Source organism: Empidonax traillii, unplaced genomic scaffold (genome assembly GCF_003031625.1).
Source record: "Empidonax traillii isolate 1590-97213 ecotype Southwest subspecies unplaced genomic scaffold, ASM303162v1 scaffold163:size1593379, whole genome shotgun sequence".
In the NCBI taxonomy this organism is placed as follows: domain Eukaryota; kingdom Metazoa; phylum Chordata; class Aves; order Passeriformes; family Tyrannidae; genus Empidonax; species Empidonax traillii.
Genome location: NW_020955356.1, coordinates 1,523,704 through 1,548,872, shown reverse-complemented (window position 1 = coordinate 1,548,872; position 25,169 = coordinate 1,523,704). Strand labels below are relative to the sequence as shown.

Sequence of the window (25,169 nt, the reverse complement as noted above, 5' to 3'; positions counted from 1 at the left end):
TCCTACATAGTTATTCAATGTACAGACCATACAATACTTGAAAATTTTGTGATTTGTACAAGGAAGAAAAATCACAACCCTGCAATAGCAAATGATATGGTAAAACAAATACTGGATTCAAAGTCTTCAGAAGTAATGTAAATAGAGAGCTTTTTACCAGAGCCTCTTGGAGATTTTCCATTAAGCTTCATTTCCATAAGGAAGGGTTGCCTCAGCTGTCTTGCAAACATGTCTGGATTATCCCAAGGGATACAACACACTTCAGAATCCCCTCCAACCATAGATCCAGAGCTCTCCAGGAGACCAGAGTCACTCAGCCAGGTCAGCTTCAGGCTTTCAAAAGTAAATACCCTAAAGGCTCTTTCTACTTCAGCCCAACTCAGAAGTTCTAAAAAAGAATTACAATCATTAACTGAGAACGTCCTTACAGCTCAGCAGAAGATAAATAGAAGACTATTTAAGTGTATTGTTCTTGGCAACTCTGCAAAAGACAACAGCAATTTCCTTAATGGTATTGGATCAACTTATGTGGGCTACATTTTACACTGCATTCAAAGTTGAATACTTCCAAATTGCAAAATGATATGCCTAAATATTAATCCATCTTAAATGAAGTGGTTCCTACATTTGAATACCTTCTGGCTCATTAACTTCATATAAATGATGTTGATTTTAAAATACTGTGTAGACATTATCAAACCAGTTAACAACTAGTTATTTTCAGTTCATGAAACTGTTTTATTCTCTGTAGCTTCTCAAACAAGTATCAAATTTTTTTTTCTCTTCAGACAAAATTTTACCCATAATTTACATAGAAGTATGCCAGGTGCAAAGGCAATAATAAATCCTATGTATGGTTGTATGCATCAGTATCTATATAACAGTGATAATCATGCAAAGGACTGGATTTTAAGACAGGTAGTACAATGCTCAAATCAAATATAGTGTCTTCAGTTTGAAATATTTTCACTTCAGGGTAGTTGAGCACCCAAGCATGTCACATATCTTGAAAATTTTGGATATCTCATCTTCCGTTCAAATCAATCACCTTCTTGACACAGGAAAAGGCATTGCTAGCTAAGTTACCAGTTGGGAGAGTTTGGCACCATAGTATAGTCCAGTAAAGACCAACAAATTTAAAACCCATCACCTGGAATGCTACAGCAATAGTGAATACCTTATATAGCTTACTGTCCAAAATGAACATACCAACAACTAGAAACAACACAGCGAGTGTAAATCAATCCAACATATGGGACTTCAGGATGAAATTGCTGGGAAAGTACCTTCAAATCCTGTGCCTTACATGATGATATAAATGTAGCCATGGGGATTTGAATGTTTATATTTCTTAGTAGTCTAGAGAGGACTTTTGATACTACCTAAGGGTATTTATGTAGGCTTTGGGATTCTTTCCAAGTGTACTTCATGGTAGAAAGCACTCCAAGGAAAGGTAACTGCAGAAGTGATTATGGTTGAAGAAGTGAATGTATTCTTGATTTGATAAATGGACTGTTATAACGTGGTTTCTTTTTTAATACCAACACTTACACAGAATACATTCTGAAAGGTATTTATTGTTAAATAAAAATTGTCTCCCTCAGACATATGTGCTCCTCCTCCAAAAGGGTGTGGATTAATAAATATACAATTTACATCAGTGTCTCTCAAAATGCATTACACATCCTAGGATCAAAGTTGCAATTTTTACAGCTTTTTCTTCCTTAGAATTAGTGACTGTTTGTATGTTTATGAATTTAAATAAATAAAGGAGTTCTAACATACTTCCAGTTCTTACTCATGCAGTATTTAATGCTCATATAGTCTTCTCATTAACCATGAAACTGAGGTCTGAAATTAGGGTTAACTTGTGTATAGTAGGCTATAAGTATTTATAAGCAAAAATGTGAAAATGAGAAATTCTGCAAAGGTTTTTTGGCAGCTGAAAAAACTTGTCCCAAAATTCTTGCTATTTAGGAGGATCATCAACCAGAAGAAAAAAACATAAAGGAAGTTATATCAATGAAAATAATTTTACCACTGGTACAATAATGCATGAGCTCGTGAACTCTGGCCAAGTGTTTAATGTTATTTTTAGTTGAAGGAAGGGTGAAATGGGTAAGTTCTGTAACAGGCAGTTTATCCATCATTTCACGCTCAATATTTTCTGGATTTAAGTTCTCTTGGGCCTGGAACAAAAATGAAAGTACCAGAGTTAAAGTAAACTTTCTCACTAGTGGATTTCTAAAAACTATGTTTGAATAAAGAAGTCTTTTTATAGCAGAAGATACTAGCATGTGCTTAAGTCAGTTGGACATAAAATTAAATTTGAGCATGTGCTCACAGGGTGGTTTTGAATCATGGTGTCAGATATTGGAGGCAGAAAACAAAATTAACACATAAGAGAATGACTGACAACATAATAACAGACATTTGTTAGAAGTTATTTGCCTGTGCTAGCTAGACTCAAAAATACAGAAATATGTACTGGTCTATTCAGAGTGGTAGCAGGTTCCTTCCATGTACCTTTCAGTTGGTCTGTGCTATTTTTCACAGTAATAAAATCTATAAACTCATTGATCAGTCTGTGACGGGGGGCATTTCTCTTTTCAGACTTCCTGGTATCTTTCAGTTTCACCCTTTTTAGTATTACACACTTACAGTACTTTTTCTCGGACTGTATATTCCAAATCTTTTTCCTCTATCCATTCCTCAAACATTGTGCTATATCCTGAATTTCTTTTCTTCAGAAAGTACATAAAATACATCACGTATATGCCTGCTAAGAGCATCTCTCTCAGAGATTACTCAGTCCTGCCCTCTGCTTGCATACATCCACTGCATCTCATCTTCTTTCTGAATACTTTTCTAATCAATAGTTGTTGTCCTACAGACAATTTGCAATTCGTGAAGCCAGGCAGACACATCTTAGCTGTGAAATCTAGAACTGTATTATCACTTGTATTACCTTCAGAAAATTTTCAAGGTTTCATGGGAAAACTACACCTTGGTTTTGGAAAAAATTGATAAATTCACAGTGGTTTTTTGGTTCAGAAAGTCTGGGAACTGTTACTTTGCAATAATTTCAAGCTTTGCAGTCTCTGAAACTTTCTGCCTTTGTTAAAATCTGGCAATATCTTGGTTATACACTGTGCTCCAACTATTCAGCCAACCTGAATATACTTGTGTTCATGAACAACCCCATACATCTTCTTATGCTTCTCTACATTTTATTATTCAATCTAGTCTACCTGCTAAATCATCATGACCAAGTTAAAAACTAATTTTAAATAGTTTCATCAGTGTTTGACTACAGTAAATCAGCAGAGTTCTATAATATCTCTGATTTTTGTCAAAGGCTAAACGTTCTTATTACTAACGTAAATAGATCACTGAAATCAATATGTTTGTTCTCTACATTTGTAAGGTGTCACCTGTCATTAACTCACTGCTTCTTACGTAAACTAAGCACGTTGGTGTGTCCATCTCAGTAGAAAAAAATCCAGGCTATGCTGTTCTGCTTTGTAAAATGTTCCATCCCTTGCAGTGCATTGAGCATTCATTGCCTGTGGACATGGGAAATGTTTCTATATGATAGGTAGCACTATACCTTTAGGAGGTGCAACCGCTGAGCAAGGGTGTCATGGTAGTTAAAGAAGAGAGGGTACTGTGGGGTGACACTCTTTTCTTCACTGCTCTTAGAAGAAAAGTAGTCATATAGATTCTGTTAGAAAAAAGAAAGAGTTATTACACCCCAATAATGAGATTTCTTTGTCATTTTAGGAGATAAACAAAAGACAACACAAACCTTTTTTTCACTCAAAGACAGTGAAAGAGAAGGAAGAACAGAGACTATATGATCCGCAATGGCATGACGAAACCCATCTGCCTGAGGTTCTTGTACTACCAGACTAGGTGGTGTGAGGTCTTCTTCACTCACAATAACCTGGTAAACATAATATACATTAACTTTCATTACAGTATTGACTGCTGCTTACCGTTATTAGAACTACCAAGCAGATCCTATTATAAGCTAAGCACATGTCCATAAATTTTGTCAGGAAAGAAAACTATGATTTTTTTTTTCTACAAGTAGCAAAATTACAATTTCCCAAGTTAGTTCCTGTCCAAAACAAAGGGTATGGAAAACAGAATTAACTGTTTTCTCTTATTATTCACTTTTGGAAGGATGAGAAGAAAAGTATTTCAACTTGATATGTTAAGAATTCTGAATTAACATAGGTAATTAAAAATTGATTGTCTTCTAGGTATTGGACTTGACTTTGAATATTCTTGCCTGACTCTATTTTCAGATTAAGTTACAAATAGTAAAAAACCCCAAAATTGTTCAGAAATTTTACTCCTGAAAGAAGGAGAATTTCCAAATCATATTGTGGGTCTCTTCTAAATTATACCCTGTGCCTGAACTCAACAGAAGTCAGATCTGTCTAGTACTAGAATTGACATATGCCATTTCTATGTTAGGCTTTTCCTAAGACATTTAAACCAACTAAAATAGCAAAAGTTCACTATCGATAACATTGCTGCAGGACATGAAAACTTGTATTGATCTAGATAAGAAATTACATCTTTTACTTCATTTAACTATATTTGTAGTCTTCAAAAATTAATTATGGACTAACACTGTATATGCAGGGTAAGTGCACAATATGAAAGAAAATCAAAGACAGCACTTTGGAGCTTTGATTCCTTCATATTGAACCTCCTTGCTCAGTCTCATATTTTAGGTTTTCTGAAACACAGGGATTTATTGATCTTTGACCAATTCCTTATATGAGGTTTACGCCACAGAAATTAAACAGAGAACATTCCCACCTGTTCCAACATGCAGCTCAGCATTAAGGGTACAGAAATGTATTCCTCAGGAATCTGACTCAGCAAGTCATTGTAATACCTCATGTCCACAGAAGGAGACAAAAAAGAAGTTTCTTCAGCTGCTGTAATAAGAGATAAAACAGTAAGATCTATTTATTCAGAAATGCCAACTTATATTCCAAATCAGTTATGCAAGTTTGCAGATGACACAAAATTGGGAGGAGCTGTTAACTCCCTCAAAGGCAGTGATGTCCTGCAGAGAGACCTTGATAAACTAGAGGGCTGGGCAATCACCAACAATATTTAACAAGTTTAAAAGATTTAACAAGGGAAAGTGCCAGATTTTGCACTTGGGATGGGGTAACCCTGCAAGTACCTCCAAACTGGGGAGCAAGATGCTGAAAAAGCAGCATTGCAGAAAGGGACCTGGGGTACTGGTTGACAGCAAGTTGAATGTGAGCCAGTTGTGCCCTGGCAGCCAGGAGGGCCAACCGTGTCCTGGGGGGCATCAGGCAAAGCATTGCCCACTCTGCTCTGCACTGGGGCGGCCTCACCTTGGATATTGTGTGCAGTTTTGGGCAACACAATATAAAAAAGACATTAAGTTTTTAGAGAGCATCCAAAGGAGGGCAATGAAGATGATGAAGGGCCTTCAGGGGAAGCCATATGAGGAGTGGCTGAGGGCTCTTGGTCTGTTCACCCTGGAGGAGACTGAGGGGAGACCTCATTGCAGTCTTCAACATCCTTGTGTGGGGAAGAAAATTGACAGTTACTGATCTTTTCTCTGCAGTGACCAGTGACTGAACTTGAGGGACTGACCTGAAGTTGTGTCAGGGGAGGTTTAGGTTGGATATCAGGAAAAGGTTCTTCACCCAGAATGTGGCTGGGCACTGGAACAGGCTCCCCAGGAAAGTGGTCACAGTACCAAGCCTGACAGAGTTCAAGAAGGGTTTGGACAATGCTTTCAGGCATGCAGTGCGACTCTTGGGGCTGTCCTGTGCAGGGCCAGGAGCTAGACTCAGTGATTCTTTGGGGTCCCCTCCAAATCAGAATATTCTGTGATTCTGTGAAACTTCAGACAATTTTTATTAAAAAGAGACTAACAAAGTTCATTAATGTAGATTGTTTAAATCTGACTGTGATCAGGAACGGACAAAATTGGTGATTTTCTGAAGAACTTGGTTACCATCACTGCAGTTTTCAGAGACTTACATAATGTACTGTGTAAGAATACAGAACACACTAAGAACCGATTCTCACAACATCTTCACCTTACTGCACAAATCATTTCAAGGATTTGTGTTGTCAGCTGAATAAATGGTTCAACAAAGTGAACAACTACAGATGAGTGCTTTAATCCTTTAAACATACCTTGTGACAAAATTGCTGTTGGCAGAACTTCTTCTGCTTTCCCTTTTTTCTTTGGAGGTGTCATGTGCGATGATGATTCAACCTAAACGAACAAAAATATAGACCAAAAAAAAAAAATCAGAAACAACAGAGCAAGTAAGGATTGCACAAATAGGTGGGAGAAATTGATTTCATTCCGATTTGGTTACTCATGCTAGGCTAGATGCTAAACGTTTAAATGGAACAAGATAGTAAGAATTTAGTTTTATGAATTTTTATATGAGCATTCAGTAGTATTGCTACAGATGGAGTAAGTCCATTTTGTTTCTGCCAGTAGCACATGTCCTAATAAGCCACTTCTGTCCACTTAAGCATTTTCTACCATGAATAAAATAAGGAAACTGATCTTGCATAGGACTAATAATCTTTTTTTTTTTTGACAGTTCACAGATCTGTAACAATACACAGTAGCTCTGTGCAGGCATATCAATCAGAGCTATTTAAGGAATTTTTACACCTATGATACTTTATGCTGGTATGATCCTTCCAATTTTCCTGTTTCTGTTTTCCCAATGCTCAGCTATTTTTTTTATATTATTTTTTTAGGTTTTAAATGCTGAAGACAAAAATCAAAATTTAATTCTCACAAAATTACTCAGAGTGATGGTCCAAGGTGAATTTTTGATTAAATTGAATTAAAGTCAGGCAATTCTAGTCTATAAGCAGTTATTCTCTATAAGAACAGAAGGTTCCTTGCCTCAGTTACAGATTGTTGTGGTGATTTGCTCTCTGATAATGTAGGCACATTAATAAAGTTGGTGTTTTCCAAGTAGTTGCAATGCTGCCTTTTCCAGTCCAGGCAATCATACATCAAACAAGCAATGTGTTCAAACAGCACAGTACCAAATGCAAGCTACGAGAGAAAATTAGATACAGAGGATGAAATTTGCATATAAAAGTGTCATGTAACTTAGTCACGAGTCAACCAGCAGATCTACATCTGTTTATAAATTTGCCAAAAGATTTTTTTCCTCCATTAATTCAGAATGTTTTGTAAAGTTATTCTAAAGACTCCTCATTTGTATTTGCCTTAACACTGTCATATCACTGTACGGACCGTATATTACCTAACTGTTTTAGTTGTTATAAAATCTAACTTGTCCTAACAGTAACTCTTTATGGTCTGCTATCGTGTATCTGCCATATTTTTTTGGATGGGAAGGCACAGGAGAGGAAACCTAAAGTATTTGGTTTATATAACGTGTGTATGTTTTTACTAATGATCAAGCTACAGCATATTTGCAAGGCAACCCTGCCCTAGAAGGACAAAAAATAAAACCCCAACCTGGTAATCAATGTCATTTCACAATAATTTCTATCTTTCTGCTGCCTTTTGAAAAAAAAGAAAGCCTCAAGGACAGCACTCTAGAATCCATACTTGTGAGTGAAGGAATGTCAGCATACTGCCCAAATGTCCAAAGGGAGAGCAGTGTATCTGCAAAAGTCTGACAAGGAAAGAATCATGGCTCTTTAGGTCATGTATTGTGGTTTTCACCAAAGCTTGGAAGGAATAAAAAGAATAATAGCAACTGTTATTTTAAATGTGAAATGTTTTAGTACAAATACCAAAACCTTGTTGGAGACCACATGAAACACTCAAGTTTCAGCAGCTTTAATGGATGTATTCTTGCCCTATACATCCCAGACATTATGGAAAGGATGAAATTATTACAATTTTTAGGCAATTTCTGTCACTTTTCTGAGTGATTCTTTCACTTTTCTGAAAGTAGGGCAAGTCTCTTGTACTAAGAAGTTTGCCTCTAAGAGACGGTTAGCAACACTGGATCTCTCGATTTTAGTTTCCTTAAACAAAACAGAGTAAAGAAACACAGCTTACATAAAGCACTAAGTACAATAATGGATCCTTAAGAAGTACTAAACATCTGCTTTCTTCAACTCTGTGCCTCTCTATGGCACTTGAAAAAAAGCACCTCAAATCGCTAATCAGTTATGGAATACTTGTCTCAGTTTTCATAACATTTAAAAACCAGAGGACACACTTGGGAAAGAAATTCTATTTGTGAAAACAGAATTTTCATTAATATTCTTGCACCTTTGTTTTCCCAACTAAATCCTCTTCTGAAGAATGGGTTAGCATAAAACTTTTCCATTCATATATTACTTGAAAGATACCACCAGAGCAAATAAAATAATTAAAATAGAGTGTTTTGAATCCACAAACTTTTAAACAAAACAAGATTTTTTACAAAGTCACAAGTAACAAAAGCTGGTGCTACTCAGTGGGATACAAGCAAAGTTTAGTATAATTACAATCTTGTGATTCAATTTGTTTGGTCCCTCCTCTTCTCAGGACAGTCTTAGATGTTTGTTGAAAGTTTTCCAGGTCTAACCATTAGTGGCTCTTGAACAAAGAAAATATTTTTGAAGGTATTTTCCTTTCTAAAGATCTCAAATCTAAGAGCAGACTACTTGCTGTATGCAATACTCTATCATTTTTATATTAATGTCTAACAACTTGTCACACCGGTTTTCCTTCTGTAGATCTTGGATTTCAAAGACACAGCAGGCTTGGACTCCGAGGCTCTCCAGCAAGTCCACAAGAACAGATCTATTCTATCCACCTATGATTTCAGAACTTATATACTCCCCACCCATTTTTTTTTAAGTTACACATTTTTCTACTTCTTTAGAGCTCATGAAATTATAATCTGTTTAAACGTTTTCAGTGATAGATTGTTTTTCCTTTAATTCAGCTATAATACAGGTGCTTCCAGGATATTCATGAGTAGAAATGTAAGACATGATTATGGGGAATAAAATCTTCTTTCCCAAAGGAGACTTTGCACTTGTAAATTATACAAAGAGCATAATGATAAGCAATATTATAAGTAGCAAGCCTACATGTTTCCACAATTGAGGTATGCGTAGTGAATGCCCTGGAAACTGTTTTAAAACTCTTCTGCTGTGGCCTACAACATTAAGAAACTCCAAATCAGGTATTTTTATTCAAAGGACTCCTTGTGAACAAATGTTGAATAATCTTCTTGCATACAGAGGAAATAATTTCTGTTCGAGATTACAAATATACTAACTACGGTGTTTTATGTTTCAGAGAACACTGAGATAAAATTCCTGTCATTTCGAAATTGCTCTTAAATGTTACAAACCCCAAAGGATGCTATGCACTGTGAAAACAGAAAGTACTGACCAGCATTTCACTGTCAGACCAATCAGGGGGATAGTCACTTTCCTTAACTAGATGATGGAGCCTGGCAACATCATAGAGACTTGATCCATGCCTTCCACTGCTCAGAACTGGCTCCAGGTATTCCCAGAATGTTTCCAGGTCTTTATTAGCTTCATCTTCCTTTCTTTTGTCTGTTTCTACACCTAAAATTTATAAGTATTAAACAAATCATGGTACATCTCCCTTTTACAAAAAGCACAAATCATATATTAGTCTTCTGTAAGTACTGCTGAAATTTTCCCATCCTCAGAGTCTCAGCAGAACTCCCACACACAACTTCGGGATTAAAAAATTCCAGGACAATAAAACCTCAGTAAAACATGGTAGTTCTTTCAGAAGAAAGAAAAAAAAAAAAAGGAACTCCGCCCCCTCCAATCACACCCCTACATCTCTCCCCCCAAAGTGAACAACAGCAGCAAATGTTGGAAACTTAGGAAATGCAAAACTCCCAGGCTGCACTTTTACAAAGCTGCCAGCACATACACCTTGGTGAACCTGTTATTTAAGTATAAGGTAAGCAAGCCTTATTATCACAATTTTATTGCTTTGGGAATTGGGGCAAAAGAAGATCAGTTACAGGATGACTGTGAATAGCAAGTCTAGAAGTTGTATGGTTTCCATTTTTGTTCCATGACAATGATCAATTTTTGAAGATGCACTATCTACAGTGAAAAAAAAAGTTCTCTGTTAATGCCAACCTTACAATCACATTCTGGAATCTAAGATCAACCATACTTTGATAGTGTAATTTCATAAGGACAATAAACCCGCTGTGACTGCTTTCATTTGGGCTTATTGGTGCTCAGCACTTCTAAAACCTAAGTATGAAGGCCAAATACTTCACTTGTATAATTCCAGTGGCCCTGTGGGTTAAAAAAAAAAAAGCAACTCAGTGAGGCTGGGGACTCTTCAAAAAATGCTGGTGTCCTCAAGATTTTTCCAAGGAATATATGCCTCCTGTAACAGCCACTGGAAATGTTCACCAATTAGTGTATCAATGACTTATTTTCATTTGTGTCGACTTATGTTCATTCGTGTCATTAGCATGACAGCTTATCTTTCAAATCCAGCCATGTGCTCTTTTGCCTTTCTTTGTAAATTTAATTATTCATGTGTAAGCGTAGTATATTGTCCATATTAAACAGAACAGCCTGTTTTTTCCATATTATTATTCTCTATACTGTCAAGAATATTTTGCATTTGAATCACACCCCATTATTCCAATAACAAAGGCAATATTGAATGGTCCCAGACCCAGCACCAAGTCCCTTAAGTCCACTCCATGCATCCCACTATTTGATAGTAAACTTTTAACAGTTACTCTACAGAGGCCAAGCATTTTGAATAACACTGCACTTACTATACATTTACTTTCACCTAGACCTACCTGTGTGATCCTTATTTAAATCCAAATATACAACACACACTACTACTCTGTCAGAAGGTCAACACTTAATTTTATAAGGAAATTAAACTTGTCTGACATGATTTGTTCTTGAACAGCATACACTAGCTGTTCCTCATCTCATTTTTTTAAGTGGTTAAAAATTATTTCTTCCAGTATTTTTCCGGAAACAGAAATTAAGCAGATTACAGTGCCTTGGCTGTGTTCCTTTCCCTTCTTCCTCCCAGCTCTTTTTCCACTCTCACTTGGTCTTTATGAGTTCTCAATTGTGAATGAGAATGGCAGGCAGATCTTTAAGTAGAACACAATTTAAGTTAATCTGAATCAGCTGATCTGAAAAGTCCTCTACCTTACACTCAGTTATTTTAACTATTACTCCACAATTTAAAGTTGAATCTTTCTGCTATCAGCATTAATTGTGGTTAGTTGTAATCATCACCTGTCTGCAATGGTATTTGCAGTGACAACAGATTAGCCCCCCCACTCCCAACATACATGACATCAAGAAGTGCAAAAAGCACTCCCAAAACATTAACCACTGTCAGCCTTCTCAGGACCACCTCCTTACAGTTCTTCCTCTCTGTTGAGCAGCAGACAAATATTTTCCTTGGTACACCTCCTGCATTCCATTTTGTGTCTCAACATTTTCAATTTTGTGCCAATAGGTTCATAATAAACATACATTCTCATTCCCATTAACCTGAACTATTTCTAATTCTAAATGCTTCCTTATGCCTGAGGTCCACAAAGAATGCATGGTTTAGCCAAGCTGTTTTCTTACTATGTACCCTGTCTTTTCTTAGCAATGAGGAAAACTTGCATTACAACCTGTAACACTACTTACACAAGATACTGTCATCTATATTCACAATTCTCCCCCTCCAAAATATTTAATTTACAAACTACCTATATTTATCAAAGTCTTTCTCCTATTATACATAATAAAGAAGAGATAACTTTGGAAATATTTGGGGAAACCTGCCCCTGCCCTCTCACTCCCAGCAGGTGTTGTAAATCAAATGAAAATAAACCAACCATGCTTTTTGCGCTTTGCACTTTCAAGACCCAGTAAGGTATTACCTTTACATTTTACAAATTCTAACAAAACTGGAAGAAGCTACAAATTATATTTTCCTTTCATTCTCTTTTCCCAGGGATAAGATTACTCAAACAACAAGGTCAAACATGGCATTACTTCTTTGAGTTCATCAGTTGGTCCATGATTACCTAAGTCTCAAAGGCTACATCTACTTGACTTTTGTTAGCTCACCTTGGCACCTTTGGGGACAGATTCCTTACTGCCCACACAATCTAACCTGTAGCATTTGCCAAGGGGCAATATGAATATGTCAGTTAGTTAACACAAACGGGATGGAAAGAACAGCATGCTCAGACAAGTTCATCCTTCACAACACTCGTAAGTAAATGGTTTGTATTCATCAGTGGTCAGAATGGCAGTGAGTCACACCATCCCAGCCGTCAGCATTCCAACATAATCAACCTTCATACCTCCTCTCCTGGCCAATATACTTTGCAGGATGCAGTTTCTCTCATTTACTGGGCTGCTTGTGCCATCTCAACAGTGTCAGAATCCATAACAAAGAATTTTTCAGCATCACAGAGAAAGTCAATATGCAGAGTTATAACTGGAACCATATTTATTAGTCGAAAAACATGTGTATGAACAATTATAGTTACCAACTCATTTTTTTCACTTACTTATCACAAGACTCTGACTTGGATTTAAAATAATTCAGGTCAGAAGGGACCTCAATTTCCTGCTCAAAACATGGTCAACAGGAAACCCAGACAATAGACTAAGGGTTTTATCCACCTCAGTCTTGTAAACCTCCAAAGACAGAGATCCCACAACCTTACAGGCAACCCGTTGCAATAGTTGACTGCCTCTGCGCTAAATTCCTGACCTTCCACACCCCCACTTATATCTTGCTAGAGTCTTCTATTCCAATTACAGAATTATTGATGCTGAAAGTAACCTGTGGGAGTCATCTGGTACAAATCCTTTGCTCAAGCAGGTTCAACTAGAGCAGACTGTCCAGGCCATGTCCAGATGGCTTTTGAGTACTTCCAAGAATTAAGATTCCATGACCTCTCTGGGCAATCTGTGACAGCATTCAGTCACCCTCACAGTAAACATGTGTTTCCTCGTATTCAGGTAAAACTTCCTGTGTTTCAGTTTTTGCCATTGCCTCTTGTCCTATCACAGACCACCATCGAAAAGAGTTTGGCTTCCTTATCTTTGCACACTCCCCTCAGACATTTATACAAATTGATGAGTTTCCTCCGGGCTCTTTCTTCTCCAGGGTAAACATTCCCAGCTCTGTCAGCCTCTCCTCATATGAGAGATGCTCCAGTTCCTTGAACATATTTGTGGTTGTTTGATGCACTCTCTCTAGTAGCTCCATATCTCTCCTGTACTGAGGAACCCAGAGCTGGACACAGAACTCCAGGTTTTATACTCACCAGTGCTGCGTATAAAAGAAGGTTCAAATCCCTTCACCTGATGCAGCCCTGGATACCATTCGCCTTGTTTGCTAGAAAGGCACAGTTCTGGCTCACACTCAACTTAGTGCCACCATCCCTAATCCTTTTCTGCAGAGCTTCTTTCCAGCCTGTCAGCCCCTATCACAAACTGGTGCAGGAGGTTGTTCCTCCCCAGGTGCAGGACTTTGCTCCTGTTGAATTTTATGAGGTTCCTGACAGCCCATTTCTTCATCCTGTCACGGTCCCTCTGAACAGTACAAACCCCTGGTGTTTCAGCCACTCCTCTCAATTTTGTATCATCAGAGCACTTGCTGAGGGAACTTTTCTGATCATTAATGAAGATGCTGAGCAGGACTCATACCACTGAACCTCTCTGATACCCTCTGGGCCAGGACATTCAGCCAGTTTTCAGTCCAACTCAGTGTTTGCTTATCCAGCTTCTTTCTGAGGAGACAGTGCCAAAGGTCTTACTGAAGTCAGGGCAGACAATATTCACTGCTCTCTCCTCATCTATCAAGACAGTAATATTGTCACAGAAGGTTATCAGGTTGGTTAAGAATGACTTCCATTAGTAAATCCATGCCAACTGACCAACTTCTTGCCCTTCAAGTGCCTGGAAATTGTTTCCAGGCTTAGGTGTTCCATCACCTTCCCAGATACTGAGAAGAGTCTGAGTGGCCTTTAGATTCCTGAGTCCTCCTTCCTACCATTTCTGAAGATAGGAGCGACACCTGCTTTCCTTCAGTCCTCAGGCACCTTTTCCAATTTCCATGTTTGTTCAAAAGTAATTGACGGTGGCCTTGCAGTAACATCACAACCAGCTCCTCAGTACGCCCGAGTGCATCCCATCAGGTCCCATGGACTTACATATGTCCAGTTTGCTTAAATAATCCCTAACTTGATCCCCTTCCACCAAGAATCTTGTTCCAGACTTTCCCCTGTCTCTGGAGCCTGGAATTTTCAAAGCCCATTCATGATCACAGCCACTTTTTTTTCTTCCAAAGTCCTTTAGCCACTCCTCATAGGACTCAGTAGAGTTTATTAGTAGCTTTCTTGTACAGCAGAGCCCAAAACTCTGTTCTCATGAGAGCTGAATAGCAGGGAATAACTACTTCCCTTGACCTACTGGCTATATTACTGCAGCGCAGTATGGCTGGACATCACTGATGACACAGATTTGTCTGGTTGTTTACCAGGATTCCAGCTCAAGAGAGGTGTTACAGCTTGGGGACAGCTGAGGACAATTACAGAGCGTTATTCTGTGGCATACTCTTCTGTGGCTGGGACCACAGTTCCAAAGTAGCCAGTTGTGCACCTCCCTTGGAATTACCAAACGAGCCAAGATTTTTTAGCAATGAACCTTTCTAATGATTCAGAGAAGTACACATTTGATAAAATGTTCTTTGGTGGCTGCTGGAGAAATTTTGGCTGCAAACACTGCCTCCTTAGCCAGTCCCTCTTTCTGCTGTCCAGTTTTTGCTCTGGCAAACCATTTGGCAATACCATTTTGGCAATACCATTTTGGCACTTGCAAACACAGCTGCTCACCATTAGCATGCACAAACACCAGGCACAGAGAGGGAGAAAAACACAGCTAGAACAGTCTTTCCTTGGATATAAAAGTATCTCCTTTCTAAACAAATTTTTTAATGACCAGATTACCTTCAGATGAAATTAAAGGCTTTTCTTGAAGTGTAGTTTCTTCCAAATGTATCTGCAATGGCTTATAATTCTCAGAAGAAATTTGAATTACACTCGAAATGTTAATTCCAAGCTCAGTCATTATAGGCAACAGCTGAAGGTTGTGGAAATCCAAAATTATAAAGTAATGATGGGCACCATCATCTGGTTCATCATCTGTTCAAAATACAGCAAAATCAGATTAGAGCAAGGCCATTCAACAGCAAAACAAAATTAATTTTTTTTCTTGACTATGCAGAATAATGCAAATGAAGGTCAATTTTTTTGACCTTCATCGGGAAAATTACATATAAGTTCAAAAACATTATATTTATTAGACTGACGTCTTCTGCACCAAACCACCTAGAACACAGCAGGAAGAATATGAGTCAGAAATAATGATTGCTTGGAGAAGCACCAGGAAAAAAACTGGAGATGCTGATTATAATCAGAATGTTGTAGCAGCATTTCTGTAATTGCTTTTCTCTAAGAAGTTTAGTGTCAGAACATACTCACAAGCTCTAACGGTAGTTTAAGCTATCCTATTTCATTCTGGCCACGGAGCACACACAAAGTTACTGTCTCTTAAATGAGCAATTATATAAGCCAAAGTAATTTCAAAGGATTAGCTGCAGGTATGACCTGACTCACTGCAGACTGTTCCCTGCCGAACAGGTTCATGCTTGCTAGGTGTGCTTCCTGTCAAATTGTCATCAGCTGGTAATATCATCTCACACTAGTCCTTTCAGCTGGTCAGGGGCATATCCAAATTTGTCTTAGAGAGCAGATAAGAAGTTTCATTGAGTGCCTGCTCTGTTTGGGCTTATTAGTTATGTAGAAATATGCAAAGTAACATTTCACTACCAAAGCAAAAGGTTAAGCACTATATAAGTAAAAATGAGTCCTCTAGAAGCTTAACTCTAGTCTAAGTTAATTGTATAGTTTCCCTTTGTGGCCTACAGAGAAATAAAGGTATTAAGATAAGTACCAGAAGATTTAATTCATCCAGTATAGTTATTTATTTTAAATCATTAGAAACTGCCTGTTGAAGATCCTGTATCTCTTCACTGATTCTGAAACACATAGAGTTAGTGCAGACTATCCTGCACTAGAAGACAAATGCAGTTTTATATTCTCTTTAGCATTAGGATTCTTTCTTATGCCTACTAACACATCGCACATCTAAGTCCTTTAGCCACTCCTCAGCTCATGGGACTCATGCATCCAAGAGAGAAAAAGCGGTAGCCTGGCACTAACATCTGCCTGTGCTCAGGTTTACAGCCAGGACTGTGCAAATACTGCTACCACAGGGAGCAGCAGGCTCTCTGTCACTTGCAACATTAGATAAACATAAAAGAACATGCAAATTTGGAGAAAGATTGACTGAGGAAGCAGCCACCACAGTCCAGCACATATATGGCATAAAGCAAAAATCAAACACAGAAGAAAACCAGCCAATTATATAACTGCTAGCACTGCAAGTGAAGTACATAATTTGCTATCTCAGTTACTGCAGGAAGAAAAGGCGTGAAAACATACAATTACTGAATATTAACGATTTCTAACAAAAGAACCAGACGTCTGCCCAGTCATTTACAGAGATACAAAAATTCCAGTGCATACACGCTGAAGACTGCCTACCATTAGAAAATTATAATTATGATTATGCTAATAATCATAGCAAGTGGATAATCATCAGTGAGTTCTAATTATCAGTGACTAGTCCATACTCAAAAGAGGAAAGACATCAATGCAATTAATCTCTAGATTACTCAAAAGCAGTAATATTTAATTTCTAAAAGGTGATAATGTTTTAGGAATGAATGATAAAATGACTGTTAGCTACCAAAACTACCAGACACAAACTGTCTTTGAGTTCAAGGTATGGTTGGTTTTTTTAGTCTTGATACAGCTATATTAAAATAAATGTAAAGAGGGGAGGTTTAGACTGGATATTAGGGAAAATGTCTTCACTAGCAGGGATTTCAACTCCGTTATATTTTATAATACAAGGAGAAAGCCACCTCCAGATACTGCTACATCTAGTTATTCTGAAATCTTTCTTCAAGAAAGGTTTTCTGTAGCATTTGTTTAGCTACTTTCTTGGGGTGTTACATATGCTAAAACATTTTTATATTGACATATCTGTGTTTTATCTCTTGGACTGCACAATCTATCCTAACACTGAGCAGAACACAATGCACTCTTCAAGCATGAAGTGGCAATGTTTTGATATTCAAAAAAGTCAAAAAGAATTTGACTTTTAAACGTGAAACAAAATTAAGTACTTCAAAGCTAGGTTGCAAGACTTCTAGGAAGTTCATCTGCATTTTTTACATACTGATGTATTGGTCTTTCTCTTCCACTTCTCCATGTCGTCGTTTCAGTTGGGTGTCCTTTTTATCAGACGCTGGGACCACTGACTTTTTCCCTTTACTTTCTTTTTCAGCTGTCTTGTTAGGAGGTTTAGCTTTTTCTTTTTTTTGCTCTTCTGCCTGACAAGATGAATAAACAATGTTGTCACTTTAGCCTTTGTGCGGAACAAAAGTCAGACTGTTGTAAAATTTTAGTGATTCAATTTTTTTATTGTAATACTTTTCCCTTTCAGCCACCATAATGTTGACGTGGTGAAGGTGTCTTGAACATCCTGCTCTATGCTGCTTGAACACAACATTCAGGTTATTATATTCTTAATCATAGTACTAAGACTTCACATTGAAAAGGAACTGCAAGAGCTAGTCAGACATTATACCTACCAAACTAACAAAATGCATACAGGTAAAAAGATGAGTAAAGAATCACTGTGCTTCAGTTACTGCCACCACAGCACTTGCATCAGCCAGAACCCTTCCTTGGACTGAAGGGAAATATGGTAAAAATTCAGTATCTATTAAGTCTTTAACATATCTGTTACCACTCTTGAGTATGGTATAAAATGGTACCAGCACTATTTTTATTTGATGTAAATATCTATATCCTATGAACTAGAACCAAGAGTCTTGTGCTCATTTCACACAGGATATTATTCAGCCGTTCTCATTATTTTCAAACAAAAAAATCTACATTAAGCTCTGCTCAGTAATTTAAGAGTACAGGATGAAAAAAGGATTTTGTAAGTATCCCTGAGCCTCACAATATAAATCCAGAAGGTCCAGAGTCAGGGTAAAATTAAATTAATCCAAAACATATTAAGGTAAAGTGAGATGCTGTAGAGCAAGAAAGCCTCCACCTTATTTTTACCCAGCAGAAGTACTATGTCCAAACTATGCAAAAATGACATTTCAGAATTATAAAGGTAAATTAAATAAAGTAAAAATGTATTAACTTACAGTTACAACTCTGCTGATGTCACTTTAGTGGGTATTAAAGCAAGGAGAAAAGCCCTTCATGCAAATGAAAAAGGGCAGTTAACTCTACACAATTGCTTTCCCTAGATCCAGCAGACTTTCAAGCTGTGGAAGTTGTATTTAGTTCAAATTCAAAATCAAAGTAGAAAATCTTTTCCTGCTTTTCCCTTCCTTCATGCATTCCCTTTCTGTAAAATTTACAAATGCCTTCGACAGATTCTTGAAACTATCTGCAGTGTGAAACGAAGGATTTGGAGGCTTTCATTATTTTCCTTCAAATTTGTTCCACTTTGGATGTTTCGAAACAAAAAATTTTGATAGTACTTCTTTGAACTCTAAGCTGATGAACACACCAAAAAGAAGATACAATCATCAAGCCACAAAGTTCACAATCAACTTCATCTATTGCATCTGCATAATCTTAAGTCATCCTTAAATAAGCAGAGATATTTCTGGACTTGCCAAGATTCTAACCAAGAACACCAGTTGACCAGGGAAATAAAATTAGAGTTATAAGACTAATCTTGCCAAATCAAAGCTAAAGACTCTATTTTATATTGAAGTGCCTAATCTTTAAACTTAAAATTTTTGTTTACAGTTTACTTATCAGAATTGATTGGTATCTAAGAGAAAAGCCATTTTTTCTTGATTCACTATAAGCAATCTGCTCTATAGCTTCAGACTCTTAATTTCTCTTCAGATTGAAAAGACTTTATTTTCTCATACTATTCATATAGTTCTGTGTCTTATGTTATCATTTCCTAATCAATTGACTTCTGTGGGAACAGGAGACAATTCTAATTTAATCACCTAGCATTTTTATGTTCTTGTGGTTGTGTGCTATACTTCATCCACCAACTATTCCCACAAATAGAATTGTTGACAAAGAAATTTACAGACTTTTCAACTATACAAAATCTACTAAACTGCTTTTTTCTTGTGTCTTTTACATGCATAGACTGCTCAGGTCTCCATGTCATCACACTTTACATTATAGTTTTTGATAATTAACGGGGTAAACTTATTGCAGCAATTATACAACTCTCTGATAATGATCTTCAGTTGCATGAAAGTTTGCTTAAAAAGCAATATATCAAAACCAACTGTTCATTAAGTTGTTGAAATGTACCACTGACAACTTTAAAAAATATTAAAAAGCAACTTGAAGTCTGATGTATGATTCTGTGCAAGCTTGGTGTAATTCCTCCTAGAACATATAAGCAATTCGACTGAAGCAATCTTGGAGCTAGTGATGGTCTTGGAGGACATATGGAAGCAAGTTTTGGGAACACTGGAAAATGTGGTAACCAGTTCTGAGAAGCAGATTTCAAAATATGTGCTATTATGAGAGGGTTCAGAGGAGAGGAACACGCATCATCAAAAACTAGAAACCATGACATATATTTGGGTTTGTTTAGTTAAACATGTAATAGATTTTTGTAGAATGGAAGGTAAGAATTGTTGTCCCCATACCCAGTGAGAAGTGAAACAGTAACAAGTTTAAACGAGTCTGTGGCTGATAAGACGAGAAACCTTTTCCAAACAAGTCCCTCGCAGAGATAGTTCAGCAGTAATACTGATTGCCCTTGAACAGGAAAAGCACAGCAGTGGAAAGTTTTAAGAAAAGGTTCAACAAATTTCTGCCAGGAATAATTTATGAAAATATTATTCTGCCTTAGTGCCTTATTCTGCTTAGAGGTGGGAATAGATAACTTCTTCAAATTCCCCTCAGAGATTCTTAACAATAACTTCTTCATAGCGCTGCTCTCCATTCATGCTCGATACCTCTCAAGTAACAACCTCTCCTACCCTGACTTCAGAAGAGATATATTCAGATGAAGCCAGTTTGTAGCTCTATTTTCTATTGGACCTAAGACTCAGCTGAGACATTACTAGCTCTCACTCTCAGCAAAGAGTTCTTGCATAGTGTTTTTTATTTTCTTTTTCTTTTTTTTTCACTTTCTCACTGGCATTTGAGTAATTGAGAGCTTCATCCACAAAATCTAATTAACTTAAAAAGATATTTCTAGTCACACTTCTCTTCAATTACAGTTCTATGAAGCCAAACACGAGAAGAAAGCTGAATTTATGCAAGCAACACTAGAAGTGTCTTCAAAAACTTAACTAACCACCCTCCCTACAGCATACTGATGTACCTTCTTTTCAGCTTCTCTTCTCTGAAGGTCGTTCTGTTTGAGACAAAGCAGTTGAAATTTCAACAGCTTTCCAGTTAGTGTAACAGGAATTTCTGCACCCGTGTCCAGAATGGCTTTGGCTAATTCTATCACCTGTAGAGGGGAAAAAAAAACCCACAAAAAAACTATTACTCATATAATTTTAATACTCCATTCGACACGTACTTTGAATGATGAAATGAAATCCACACATCGTACAACGTGTGGGTCAAAATAGCCACACTTCCAGAAAAACTATGTATCAGTAAGATGCTCAGCTGTTCTTTGGTTCTGAAGACCTCAAATGAAGGCATATCAGCTACGTATGAGATAAAACTAGAATAGAAAAAACTTCTACCAGTTATGCAAAATCAACAGACACAGATTTGTCACAGGAAAATGTAAATTTTTTTAGATTTTAAACAAAGAAGCAATGTTGAACTACTTATTATAAAGTAATATATTAAAAAGGATGTAATAGCAGATCAAGGGGAACAGTTTGGAGTACTGTTTACAAAGTGACTAGTGTCTGAGGCACGAGCTCTGAATGAAAGATAAAAACTTCTTGAAGGGAATTTGAGAGGGTCTGTCTTGGTAAAAACACACCCCCTCCCTGTGTAATTCTGATTCTGTTGGTATGCAGCCTAATTGGGGTGAAATAAGGCTATTGAGTTTTCTTAGGGCGATGACAGCAGCGGGAACATACAGCTGCATTGTCCAGATGTGTGGCATTGACAGGCTGTTTTATGACTATGTTTTTTACAGCTTGTTTCCACTAAATTTCATACAACTCACTAACATCTGGGCTGTTTTCCTTGGAGCCTCATAACCACTTTATTTACTGCGAAAAAAATAAAATAACATAAAAATACCATAAAAAGTTGTTATATGTTTCTTTTCACTTGTGTTGTCCCTGTAATAAAGTTCACCTATGTAGGAAGCGCTGTTGAGGAATAATATAACCATAATATTTTCCTACTTTTGTTTTTAAGCAACCATCAGCTTTATTTATAACCATGGGCTGAATTAGGTGTTACTCAAATGTTCTGACATGTTTCTCTTTTCCCCTCTTGGAGCAATTACAGTTGGGCACATATGGTGTCAATTTTGCTTGCTAACATTCAGACAATGAAGGTGCACACTGCATGTCACTGAACTGTGTCTTGTCTAATGCAAACACCACCATTAGCTTTGAGCTTTCATAGCTCCTTGCCTAGTTCAGAAATTCTCACTTCTCAAGTAAAACCTAGGTAAGAAAACGTAGCCACTAAAAATGCTTCTCTGAATAAAACAAAGCCAAAATGGAATTCAGATTATTATACACTGAATTATTGTTTCATACAAACGAAAGCAAAGTCCAGAAAAAGAAATAACTTAAAATTCTGATTTTTTTCCTGAACCATATAACAGGGAGACAAACCAAAACATATGCATTGAAAAATCCTTCCAAAGCAATGCTTCCCCTCCAACAGAAATAAACCCGCTTATCTCCTTAACATACACAAAAGAAGGTATGTCCTGATTAAGATCAGTTTTGCTCTATGTGTTTTGTATTCAAAGTAAGAACACTTACTGGTCACTATCTCAACAAATCAACCACAGAAGGCTTCTGAAAAGATACCCACTGCCTTCAGAGTCACAGCAAAAAATCAAGGATTTCTTAAACACAAGACTTAAAAAATCCCACAGACTGTAGGTGCGCTAGAAACTACTAGTCATTCCAACAAAAAATAGTCACTCAGAGCTAGCCACACAAATCTGTGCTCTGAAAGAAAGACACTTTGAGGAAATATCATAGCAATTTCCCTCAGAGAGAAAAATTGTCATATAGAATTTTTTTTTTTTTTTTTCAGAATTGGTGTTAACAGCCTATGGAAAGTGATGCTTCTCAATGGCTAATGTAGATGAGTTGCACATTTCTTGAAACACAATAGAGGGGAAATGGAGGGATTCTGGAAGGATTCCTGAAAGTGTATATATAGTAACCCATCTCGATGGCAGTCGTTAATTTATTGTTCATGAAAGAAGAAAAAAGCACTTAGATTCTCAAAATACATTCTTCCCAAGAAGCTCAAAGCATTTTACCAGTCAAAAGCAATGCATCATGATTATTCCTATTTTGTAAGTTAGAGAATGCAGAAATGAAGAGACTGGACCAAGTCCTGTAGCGAGCTGGACAACTCCTGAGGGGGTAGGAAGGATAAATTTTCTTATGTGAGCTGGTAGAGAAGGATAAACTAAACTATTCAACAGAAGTACATCCCATGACGGCAGAGAGAGGCCAGACAAAGAAGACAAAGAAAAAATGAGCTCAATACATTTGGCAATACAAAGAAAGCAAATAGTTTTTCATACAGAAATGTAAAATCTTCTTTTAGATGCGGAAATTAAAAACAATCCTTCATCATTGCAAGAGACAGAACATAGATCAATCCACGCATGCCAGATAAAAGAAATTAAATTTATTACACGTCCATATTTACTTCATCTGTGGTCCTCTGAGTTATGCAGGCACCTGGCATAAACGTTAAGAATCTATAGAGCCTTAATTAAAAAAAAAAAAAAAAGCTGAGGACAAATATTTGGTAGGAATACAAAAGGAAGCTTTTGGATATTATGAAATGGATTCATTACAGATTGGCTATCCTTCATCCCACTAGGGATGACGTTTTTCTTATGTGAGAAACCATGGAAACTTGGATGGACAAACTTAGTTAGGTAGGGCCTCTTCTCCTTTAAAGGAAGAGGAAACAGCATTCCTCACACAGCAGGGGTCACACTGGTGAAGTGCAGAAAGGCTTCGGTGATGCAGTATTTGATCTCATGTGGTGGCAGTATGAACCACGCAGAGATTTAGCTGCCTGGTGCAAAGGGCATGTATTTCAAGCCACTCAAACACCACGAGTGCTTGTAGGTAACACTAAACTATTGGCAGATGTCAGCGCCATTGAGAGGGGAGATAGGTCTTACAAGTTAGGGAAACATTTAAAGCCAGAGTCTTTATGTTATCTTTCTTTGAAATAGCTCTTTTTCAATATACAGAACTATTGTGGTTGCTAAATCATAATCACAAAATCTTTCAAAAGGATAAATTACGTTATTAACTTTCACAGCTTTATTAATACCTGGAAGCAGTAGCATTGCTTGCTATGGACAGTTGTCAGCCCACTTCATAGTGTAGCTCTCCCACATCCAGGGTGAGCTTTCTAAAGCCCTGTCTTCCCTCTGGTTCTCAAAACTGTATGATATTCAGACCATCCCATAAATCTCTTCGCAAAGAAATATAATAGTTCCTAGATGAACTCCTCAGTAGGTAAAATTGCTTAGGAGCTGATACAGTTTAAGTCAATTTGAAGTGGGATAGTCACCTGTCCAGAGGACATATGAATTACACAATCAAGTTGTTAATTACTGTTCTGATGTACTTTCCTGAACAAAGTAATAAAAGCAGGGGAAAAAAAAGCCATCTTCCCCTATTACAATCTGCCACAATAACATGAATCCTTCATAAGCAACTTTCAAGACAGAATAGGGGGAAAAAAAGCTGCCTGAATCATACCAATAATTTTTTTTTCCAAAGAAGATTTCTTTACACATACTACTAAATATTCCTGAATCCACCAATGTCATTTCATCAACTATAGCATACTACAATCAATCATTCAAAAAGAATACAAGGAAGGACCTGAGCTAACTGAAACAACTTTTTTTTCAGATCACACCTGCAGTGTGCTGAAAGACAAATCAGTTGCTACTATCAGGCCATTCACCTAATTTCATTTTATCCCTCAGAAGCTCTTCCCACCTATGATGTCAAAAGGTCTCCTTCTACCCCTCAGAGTCCTTTTCCAATAAACCCACTAAAATTAAGCAATACTGAGCAAATATGAATGCTGTTCATGTACTAAAGACCTGCCTTTCTATTGTGAAAACAATTCTCAGAGCAGCAGCAATGAGTGCTTGTATTCTGGAAAAATAACTTGTCACTCATATGAGTGACCCTGTTTCTTGGCAAAACACAACACAGCTTGATCTGGTTAGCAGAAACCTATTAGAAATATCCATTGTAAGAAGGTCTGTTCTTTAAATCTCTCTCTATAGAAAATGTACAACATGAGGGGATATCTTAACTGTTTTAAGCTCAGCAGTGCAGAATGAGAACTTCTTCACATACATGTACAGAGTTCTGTTTCTTAGTGTTACTTAGAGCTGCTTATGTTTCTGTGTTAATACCTAAATAGTGTTTTAAGGAAGATACAAATGGTGAAATAACTGAATTTAAGTAAAAATGAGAAAATACATTACATAAAAATTCAGATGATTTTTCACCTTGTCTTTATTACAGGAGCTTTCATCATCTATGATATGACATGTACCTACCATGGCTTCCTGACCACTAACTGCTACCAAAAATACAAACTACTTTAAGGGTAGTAAAGATACAATACAAATATCCAGTGATTTGAAAGATCAGGCACTAGCATTGTTATCTCAGGAATGAGGAGTTTTATGCATAGGGAAGGTTTTCTCATGTGACCTTCAGATATCTGGGTTTTTTTAATACTCTAATTGGGTGGCAATAGTTGAAATGGCATATAAGTGAT

General features: G+C 37.1%; 1 protein-coding gene across 2 annotated transcripts in view; it reads right to left on the bottom strand.

The window, feature by feature from the left end:
* SPAG17 (sperm associated antigen 17) overlaps positions 1-25,169 on the bottom strand; it is an 85,867-nt gene that overhangs the window by 44,375 nt on the left and 16,323 nt on the right. For both annotated transcript variants that reach the window (XM_027885265.1, XM_027885266.1), the window contains exons 4-14: positions 20,548-20,679; positions 17,386-17,539; positions 15,027-15,221; positions 9,416-9,597; positions 6,944-7,099; positions 6,208-6,289; positions 4,837-4,958; positions 3,809-3,946; positions 3,611-3,724; positions 2,039-2,189; positions 158-388 (exon numbers count right to left, since the gene is read on the bottom strand). In XM_027885265.1, coding sequence (XP_027741066.1) covers positions 158-388; positions 2,039-2,189; positions 3,611-3,724; positions 3,809-3,946; positions 4,837-4,958; positions 6,208-6,289; positions 6,944-7,099; positions 9,416-9,597; positions 15,027-15,221; positions 17,386-17,539; positions 20,548-20,679 — 1,657 coding nt within the window. The remainder of the gene's footprint in view (positions 1-157; positions 389-2,038; positions 2,190-3,610; positions 3,725-3,808; positions 3,947-4,836; positions 4,959-6,207; positions 6,290-6,943; positions 7,100-9,415; positions 9,598-15,026; positions 15,222-17,385; positions 17,540-20,547; positions 20,680-25,169) is intronic.